Below are 9,563 nucleotides of genomic sequence, written 5' to 3' on the forward strand. Positions count from 1 at the left end.
GAAAACGCTAAGGTTCATTATGTTGTTATCAATTTCGAACTGATGTTTTAGGGCATTTGAATAGAACATGATACAAGTTGATTGATGTAAAACTTGAAACCCGGTTAATCTCTTAACATCACATTTAATTAGATAGTTAGAATACATTATTACATAGCGGTTATGAACTTCAAGGACCAAAGTTGTCAAAGATACAAGATGGTAACCACCACCCTTACCGAAAGGGTGTGTCCCTTCTCTCACAACTATTCCGATCGGTACAAGGCAAAAAGAAAGGTAAGAGGCACCGGTTGGATTGAACGGACAGGAAACAACATACCCCTTCAAGGATTAATCACAACCACACATTCAAGAGACGTGTCTATTCACAAAGAGACACAACTCTTCACTCACACCCGTTGAAAACTATAAATAGGATAGTATGTTTTCATTTGTAATCACTTACTCTCATTCGATTGTACATACATTCAAGTTATCATTTATGCAAGTTTGTTTAAACACGCTCGTTCTAGAGATCAAGATCCATTTCGGGCCAACAAATTGGTATCAAAGCATCAGGCTCTAGGCGTGGGAATCGCAAGGCATCGCAGGGAATTCGCGATCAGGTTTCAATTTCGTTTTTCAATTCGCAAGTTCAATTCAGAATTTTTGATTTCGGTTCTAGGGTAATCGGTTGAACCGAAGGGTTGGTTAGGAATCTAGGGTTTGTTTGATTCCGGGGTTTAGTGCGAATTAGATTGTTTAGTTGTTTGATTGTTACACGATTCGGGTAATCATGGGTTTGAGATCTATTGAAACCAAGAAAGTAAGAACATAGTAAAAGTGAAGATTGTTCGACAAGAAGACATGTCAGGAACATCCGGACAAAATCCAATAATAATATAGAAAGAAGGAAATTCTCTTTCCCAGTTTCAGTGTCCAATTCTGAAACCAACAAACTATACGGTTTGGGCTATTCGTATCAAGACAATTCTTGAAGCGAATGGTTTGTGGGAAACGATCGAACCGGCAGAAAATGCAACGGTAGACACTAAGAAAGACAAGTCTGCAATTGCATATCTGTTTCAAGCAATACCAGAAGATGTCGTATTGCAAGTTGCAAGTTGTAAAACTGCAAAGGAAATTTGGGATAATCTAAAGGTTAGACACATTGGTGCTGATCGGGTACAAAAGGCGCGTATGCACACGCTATTATCAGAATTCGAATTATTGCAAATGAAGGATGACGACACTATTGATTCATTTACCGCAAAGATTAATAGTATCGTTACCCGAGCAACTGAAGTAGGAACGACATTGAGTCAACCGACTCTAGTACGCAAACTCCTAAATGGCGTACCGGATAAGTTTACTCAAATCGTTGCCTCCATGGAACAATACTCCGATCTAGAAACTATGAAGCTAGAAGAAGCGGTCGGAAGGTTAAGGACGTATGAAGAACGACTCAGGTTAAAGAAAGGAAATCAAGGAGAAAGCCTAGATAGGCTTATGTTCACATATCATGATAACACCAGAGGAAGACAATCTGGAAACCGCGGTCGTGGTAGATTTAACCAAACGCGTGGAAATTGGCGAAACAACGGAAATAGGCAAAGTCCCAGAAACGAAGGATCTACATCTAGATCTAAAAATGGAAATTCTAGAAATTGGAGGAAGTTTGCAAGAACCGACCTAAGTAAGATCCAATGTTTTAAGTGTCAGAAGTTCGGACACTTCAAAAAGGACTGTTCTGAGAAAAACGAAGTACAAGAACATTCAAACCTCGTCGAGGAAGACGAAGCACCAGTATTGCTAATGGCAATACAAGAAGAAAACGTTGCTCGGTTCTACTAAATGAAGAACGTATTGAACCAACAAGTTACGCCTCAGAAGATGAAAGTCTATGGCACTTAGACAACGGGGCCAGCAACCACATGACAGGAATGCGAAACCACTTCAGAGAATTAGATGAAACGGTGATAGGGCAAGTACGGTTCGGCGACGGGTCGCATGTAGAAATTAAAGGCAAAGGTTCAATCTGGAATGTCTAAACCAAGAACAAAAGATTGGTTCACAAGTATACTACATTCCAAGTCTGAAAAGCAACATATTGAGCCTCGGACAACTTACAGAAACCGGTTGCAAAATGGTTATGGACGGAGATCTACTAGCTATCCGAGATCGAAATAGAAAGCTACTAATGAAAGTCAAGAGAATGAAGAACAGGCTGTACAAAGTCAAGCTGAAGACTGGAAAACCAATCTGCCTACTCTCAAAGACCGAAGACATAGCATGGTTATGGCGCGCAAGGTTAGGCCATTTACACTTCGATGCTATTAAGGAAATGACTCGTACGAACTTGGTACATGGAGTTCCCCAAATAAGTCATGCTTGTCAAATCTGTGACGCATGCTTATTAGGAAAGCATAGTAGGGCACCATTTCCGAATCAGGCGAAGTTCAGATCTTTAAAACCTCTGGACTTAGTCTATGGAGACTTGTGTGGTCCTATATCCCCACCAACACATGCTGGGAAGAAGTATATATTCTTACTTGTAGACGACTGTACTTGCTACATGTGGGCATATTTACTAACTTCCAAGGATCAAGCATTCGAAACTTTTAAGGAGTTCAAAGAAAAGGTGGAAAAGGAAGCGCAGACCAAGTTAAAAATGCTAAGGACGGATAGAGGAGGTGAATTCACATCGGCTGAATTCAACAAGTATTGCAAAACCAACGGCATAGCAAGACAGCTCACAGCACCGTATTCCCCACAGCAAAATGGACATGCCACAGAACTTTTGGGGTGAAGCAATACTCGCAGTATGCTAAAGGCAATGAACATGCTACAGAACTTTTGGGGTGAAGCAATACGACACACGATATATGTACTAAACAGGGTTCCAACAAAAGCCCTGGTGAACAAGACACCATATGAAGCATTGAAAGGAAGAAAGCCAAATCTGGAACACTTGAAGGTTTTTGGCTGCACTGCTTACGCTAAGGTATTACCACTTCAACAAAAGAAGTTAGATGACAGAAGTGCACCTATGGTTTACCTTGGAATAGAAGAAGGATCAAAGGCATACAGATTATATGATCCGGTAAGGAACATGATATGTGTCAGTAGAGATGTAAAGTTCATGGAAGGTCAACCATGGAACTGGAATAGTTATATGGAAACGATAGATTCAGGGAATCCCGAATGGACAAACTTTGTCATTCAAGAAGATGACAACCCACCAGAGTTAGAGGAAAATGAACCAAGTAGTCCTGGCAGTAGCGGGCCACATCATGATGATTCAGGAGTAGATCAGACAGAAGAACAAGTCTCCTATATAACCTCGCCAGCACATTCGTACAATCAGAACTCAGCAGGAAGTTCAAACAGTTTATCAAGTGGAGGTCCATCTACCTCTGAAAGTACAACAGAGAGTATTAGTGACACTCCAGTAAGACTAGTAAGACTGAGAAGTCTCGAAGACCTATATGAAGAGACAAAAGAAATTCAAGTAGATCCATAGGAATTACTACTTGCTGAAGAAGAACCAAGGAATTACAAGGAAGCATCTAGTGACAGAAACTGGATTGAAGCAATGAAGGCCGAGTTAGACTCGATAAACAAGAATAACACTTGGAAATTGACAGAGTTGCCAAGAGATCACAAGGCAATAGGTTTAAAGTGGGTATTCAAGACTAAGAAAGATGCAAACAGAAAAGTGGTCAGACACAAGGCAAGGCTGGTTGCAAAAGGATATGTTCAGCAACACGGAATAGACTTTGACGAAGTCTTTGCACCATTAGCACGTATGGAAACAGTACGACTAATGTTGGCTTTAGCAGCATATCAAGGTTGGGAGGTACATCATTTAGATGTGAAATCTGCATTCTTACACGGAGACCTCAAGGAGGAAGTCTATGTATCACAACCAGAAGGATTTGTAAAGCCAGGAAATGAAGGAAAGGTTTACAGACTATCTAAAGCTCTGTATGGATTGAGACAAGCACCAAGAGCTTGGAATACGAAGTTAGATCAGACCCTAAAGTCACTCAACTTCAAGAAATGCACTTCAGAGAACGCAATCTATACAAGGACAAGTGAAACTTCTACCCTAATAGTTGGAGTCTATGTCGATGATTTGATAGTCACTGGAACATCAAAAAAGGAAATAGATGTCTTCAAATCTCAGATGAAGAACAAATTTGATATTAGCGATCTAGGATTGCTAGCATACTATCTGGGAATAGAAGTAATTCAAGCAGGAGGTGAGATAGGCATCAAGCAAACATGATATATCAACAAGATACTCAAAGACGCCGATATGTTATCCTGCAATGACACAAAGACTCCCATGACTCCAGGAACTCAATTAACAAAAACTGAAGAAGGAGATCTAGTAGATGCAACACATTACAGAAGCCTGATAGGTTCTCTGAGGTACTTATTACATACAAGCAAGGCCAGATCTCTGTTACCCAGTCAGTCTGCTTAGTAGATTCATGCAAGAACCAAAGGAACAACACTTGAAAGCAGTAAAGCAAATACTACGTTACATCAAAGGAACTAAAGAGCATGGAATCATCTACAAGAGGCAAGGAGGATGTAAGATCACAGGTTATAGTGATAGTAGTTTTGGAGTTAATACAGACAAAGGAAAAGGAACAACTGGTCTGGTATTCTACTTTGGAGAATCACCTATAACCTGGTGTACACAGAAGCAACAGACAGTGGCACTATCATCATGTGAATCAGAATTCATGGCAGCCACTGCAGCAGCATGCCAAGCACTATGGCTTAAAAGATTGTTAAGTGAAATTACAGGCTGGAAGGAAGAAAAGATAACACTCAGAGTAGATAATGTTTCAGCAATAGCACTCATGAGAAATCCAGTCTTTCATGGAAGAAGCAAGCACATTGACACACGCTATCACTTCATAAGAGAATGTGTGGAAAACGAAGATATCACTGTGGAACACATAAGTGGAGAACTACAACGAGCAGATATACTAACAAAGGCACTAGCAAGGATCAAGTTTGCTACAATGAGGGAACTGCTCGGAATTCAAGATTTGAAGCAACTTACGGATCTTCGAGATTAGGGGGGTGAATGAAACCCGGTTAATCTCTTAACATCACATTTAGTTAGATAGTTAGAATACATTATTACATAGCGGTTATGAACTTCAAGGACCAAATTTGTCAAAGATACAAGATGGTAACCACCACACTTACCGAAAGGGTGTGTCCCTTCTCTCACAACCATTCCGATCGGTACAAGGCAAAAAGAAAGGTAAGAGGCACCGGTTGGATTGAACGGACAGGAAACAACATACTCCTTCAAGGATTAATCACAACCACACATTCAAGAGACATGTCTCTTCACAAAGAGACACAATTCTTCACTCACACCCGTTGAAAACTATAAATAGGATAGTATGTTTTCATTTGTAATCACTTACTCTCATTCGATTGTACATACATTCAAGTTATCATTTATGCAAGTTTGTTTAAACACGCTCGTTCTAGAGATCAAGATCCATTTCGGGCCAACAAAACTTATCTGGAAACGGTGCTCCAAACGGCTTAAATTTTATCAATTGGAAGTTTAAACACCCGAATTAAAGCACCGTTTCCGTCATTTGGAACACCGTTTCCAGGTAAGTTTTACATCAATCAACTCGTATCCTTGAAATTCGGAAAAAAACTTAACTCCGTTAAATTTGTTTATAATGGAGATGCAGTGAGAAAAAAATACTTAAAGGGTGGGAATGCTAGTGGTAATATTCAAAGGTGATAGTGCCAATGGCCAACCACCTCTAGGTGAGATTATTAAAGTCCAATTTCCTCTTCTTTTAATTGGTGCTCGTTTGTTTTTGCTTACGCTTATTCGCTTATATTCATGTGTGTTCGTTCGTTTATGCTTGTGAACGGTCTGTTATGTGTATTCTTTATGTTATATAGTCTATCAAGAAAACAAATCTCATAATCGAAACATAAAGTAACAAAAAAATCTCATTAGACATATGTTTTCTCTCTCGGATGGTTACATATAAAATGAAGAGTGAACATAATTAAAATTGTAATCTAGAGTTCAACATTTTTAGTTTCGGGAGATTTAAGAGGGAAATTACAATGCCCATACATGTTGCAAACCCCTTGGATCTCCGTACCACGTAGCATACGAATGTATCCCTTCTCTCCCCATCCTTCACCCCACGAGTTCTTAACAATCCAGTACTTGGTTCGGTCAGGATCCTGATCGTATCCAACTATCAACATCGCGTGCATCAGCTCCATTCCACATGGTCCACTATAAATTCCCTAAACACCATGAACTATTAAACAACATATCGATAACAAATGAACGATGCGTGATTGAAATGTTACCTCTTTGTAGAACATGAAACCGTCACCGCCAGGATCCATTTGAAAAGTTACAGGCTGATGTGCCACTGCTTTCAATAGCGCTTCTTCATCGTGTTCTGGCAAATACTCGGTTCCATCAACAGTTACCGAGTGATGACCATACTGGTTTGAAAACACAGATTGTTAGAATCAAATACAAATAACTTTTAACGTGCGAATGATACAAAAAAACTAAAGTATGTTCAACTAGAAGAATTATTATTACGGTACAGTTTTAAAGTAGCGTTAATATTACTCTAGTTGATCTGTTGTAGAGTAATAAGTATCACACTTCAACAAAATGAACTATAGCATTTATTATTATGCATTTACGCTACTTCAAAAAGGTAGTGTAATAATACTTATAGTGGTTTGAACATAATTGCTATAATTATTTGTACAATTCGTATGTTAAAAGCTGTTTGTACTTGATATAACAAGCATTGTAATCTAGTTATCTATACTATATTCATTAGTTTTGTTTGTACCTTAGATGTATCGCATGTTTCCCTTTTACCTACATAAGGGTAGAACTCATCTGTAGCTATACCTCCATGCTCTTTGACGAAAGTAAATACGCCACAGACCTGCCCTCCGTCGCAATGGAAGGTTCTGTCGCTCGAATCACAATCAAGAAGTTGTTGTTCTGATAAGATAAGAGTTGACCTGTTCTGATGGCGTTTATTCCTTCAATTGCACCCACCGCAGCAAATGCGAAACAACTTCCTGTAAACTCGACACCAAAATTGTTTGTAACTATGTGTGCTAAGTATGGTTACAAAAATATAACAGCATTGTTTTGAATATAGATAATTGTTTGTGATATATATGGTTAAAAAAGATATATATAACATTACCAATTTGAGTATAGATAATTGTTTATGGTTACAAAAATATAACATTATTGAATATATAGATAATTGTTTGTGTTAAATATGGTTACAAAAATATTTGTTTTTGAACTGCAATTTTTTTAATCTCTGTTGTCTTTGGGACTTGAATCCAAGACTTTCCCTTTCTAAACACATGTGTTTAAAGGCTTTGTCTTTGTCAATGGACCATCACCCCATTGGTTGATTAGAAGAATATAACGTTAGTGATTTGAATATTTAGATAATTGTTTGTGTTAAATATGGTTACAAGATCATATCACTACAAGGGTAATCTAAAGTTACTATTTTATGTATTAATTTCAATATAAATATGTAATTAACCAACCTTACTTATAGAGACAAAGGGTGGTGTTGAATTTACCCTCTTCGCTCACAAACTTGGGAGAGGGCCCACCCCAAAAGACTAACTTGTTTGTAAATGAGACAAAACATGTTACCGCACTGTCCTTGATTTTTCATAGGGGTGACAGCGTTATGTTCCCTCCAATCCATCCTCGGTGGAATAGCGTTTATATCGATATCATTATAACTGGAACTCAAGTTGGTCTTACGAATCCCGTGAAGAGCAATGAAGTGGCCACCCTTCGAGTCGGCATGGGTTTTCCTAAACTCATGGTGAGTCATGGTAGCAAACTCGTTTATTTGCAACTTGTATCCCAGGTTCATCTTGTTTTTCTTGTGAATATTTCGTACATTGTGCTTGAATACATTGAACCGTTGGGGGCTTCTATCGGTCACTTTGTGGTGTTCTCGCCACCTGTCGTACAACCCTTGGAATCCCTCCTCCGATTCGAGTTCTTGCTCATGGTAATTGAAGCTTTCCACAACTCCTAGTATCAAGACCAAAGAAAGTGAAAAAAATATAAAATTGTTGATCTTCATTTGGAGGAAAATGGTGTAAGAAATGAGATTGTTATGATCCAAGTAGTACGCATTTAAAAGTGCTTATTCTTGCTTGTTTTTAGGATTTATATGTGGAGGCTTTTTTATGGTGTCAAGGGAATGTATGGATGGATGGTTAAGCTGATTTGAATGTAAAAACTAACTAAATTTAAATAAAGGATACCTAGATACCTTTTGAAAAAGCAATTAATAAAAACTAATGCATTTATATATAAAAATAAACAGTAAAGTTGTGTATGCCACCAACTTTGCATAATGTATGTATACTATAATTTGTTTACATATGCATTAATAAAAAAAGCAAGTAAAGTTACACCTATATAGGTTTAATACATTATGATTTTATAATTCCAATTATGTTAGTTATATAAAAGTTGTAACATTATCTTAACAACCTGAAAACAAAGTTAAATGATTAATTATATATTATTATTATTATTATTCATTGTCGTCTTAACTATATGTATATTATTCTTCATCTTCATCTTCATCTTAACTATATGCAAATGCAAATTCTCTTGACTTTTTTATTCAGCTTTATTTTCGAGGGTTTGGTTTGTATTCATGTAACAACTCAACTTTTTAGGTAATTTTTAGGAATATTTTGTTCTAATTTTTTTAAGAGAGTATATGATGCCCTTACAAGGATTCAATAAGTTTACAAACATTCGTTTAGGTTGGGTGGTGTGGGATAAAACCCTTAGGGTCTTTGTCATGCCACATCCGCACCACATAAATGAGGGGCTTTATCATTAACTTGTATGGTTTAAGATAACACTTTTGTACCTTTGTTCGTCAAACCAAGAGTCTCTAGATACGTTAATAGTGTTAACTGATATGAGTACATTCGGTTCTGTTACCATGAACCTAATTAAGGTTTTGCTCTATTGACCATAACGCAGTAATATGCATCCAATACCTTTGTCGCCTAGTTTCCTTTTCTTAGATTCACGATGTCGAAGTATTGTTCGACAAACCCATACCCGAAGATAATGTAATGCTGGGGATCGTTCCATAATTCATAAGAAATTTTGTCCCGTATGTAGTTTTCGTATAGAATTTTTTTAGGTATATACGTTTTCGACCCCCGGTTTTATATTTTTTTAGGTATATATGTTTTCGACCACACGGTCAAAAATCTCAAGCTTCGCCACTACATATTAAGAATGTGTTTAGTCTCATATATTTGGTCCAAAAAGGGATGTGAGTCAGTCTATTTAAAACAAAAACATTTAGGGACTACAAATTTCCTACTGGTTACGTTGTTTTTTTTGCGGCATCTCACCTCGAAATTACTCCATAGGTACCGTAATCTTTATTGTGTCAATCTTTTGGAGTGGATAACGAGTGAAAATTAGAGATCATGGACCTAAAAGCCTATGG

The 9,563-nt window shown here is 37.7% G+C and overlaps 2 protein-coding genes across 2 annotated transcripts; one reads left to right on the forward strand and one right to left on the reverse strand.

The window, feature by feature from the left end:
- Positions 1-775: 775 nt before the first annotated feature.
- On the forward strand, positions 776-1,833 carry LOC110933038. Its single transcript, XM_022176279.1, has 2 exons — positions 776-805; positions 910-1,833. Exons 1-2 carry the CDS (start codon positions 776-778, stop codon positions 1,831-1,833), a joined length of 954 nt encoding a protein of 317 aa, XP_022031971.1.
- Positions 1,834-6,063: 4,230 nt separating this feature from the next.
- On the reverse strand, positions 6,064-9,196 carry LOC110935915 (vignain-like). The gene is made up of 5 exons (XM_035989258.1): positions 9,100-9,196; positions 7,639-8,107; positions 6,873-7,071; positions 6,367-6,507; positions 6,064-6,300 (listed from the first exon to the last, which is right to left on the reverse strand). The coding sequence occupies exons 1-5, from the start codon at positions 9,194-9,196 to the stop codon at positions 6,064-6,066; spliced, it is 1,143 nt and encodes a 380-aa protein (XP_035845151.1).
- Between the last annotated feature and the right edge of the window lie 367 nt (positions 9,197-9,563).

This window comes from Helianthus annuus, chromosome 4 (assembly GCF_002127325.2).
Source record: "Helianthus annuus cultivar XRQ/B chromosome 4, HanXRQr2.0-SUNRISE, whole genome shotgun sequence".
Lineage (NCBI taxonomy): Eukaryota > Viridiplantae > Streptophyta > Magnoliopsida > Asterales > Asteraceae > Helianthus > Helianthus annuus.

Bases quoted from the DNA above. Each gene is read 5' to 3' on its own strand.
- LOC110933038 (XM_022176279.1), top strand. From the start codon at position 776: ATGGGTTTGAGATCTATTGAAACCAAGAAA. The intron at 806-909 runs GTAAGAACATAG...TCTCTTTCCCAG, and splicing joins GATCTATTGAAACCAAGAAA to TTTCAGTGTCCAATTCTGAA.
- LOC110935915 (XM_035989258.1), bottom strand. From the start codon at position 9,196: ATGGAACGATCCCCAGCATTACATTATCTTCGGGTATGGGTTTGTCGA. The intron at 8,108-9,099 runs GTATTGGATGCA...TCTTGATACTAG, and splicing joins AAGGAAACTAGGCGACAAAG to GAGTTGTGGAAAGCTTCAAT. The intron at 6,301-6,366 runs GTAACATTTCAA...CATGGTGTTTAG, and splicing joins GTTTCATGTTCTACAAAGAG to GGAATTTATAGTGGACCATG.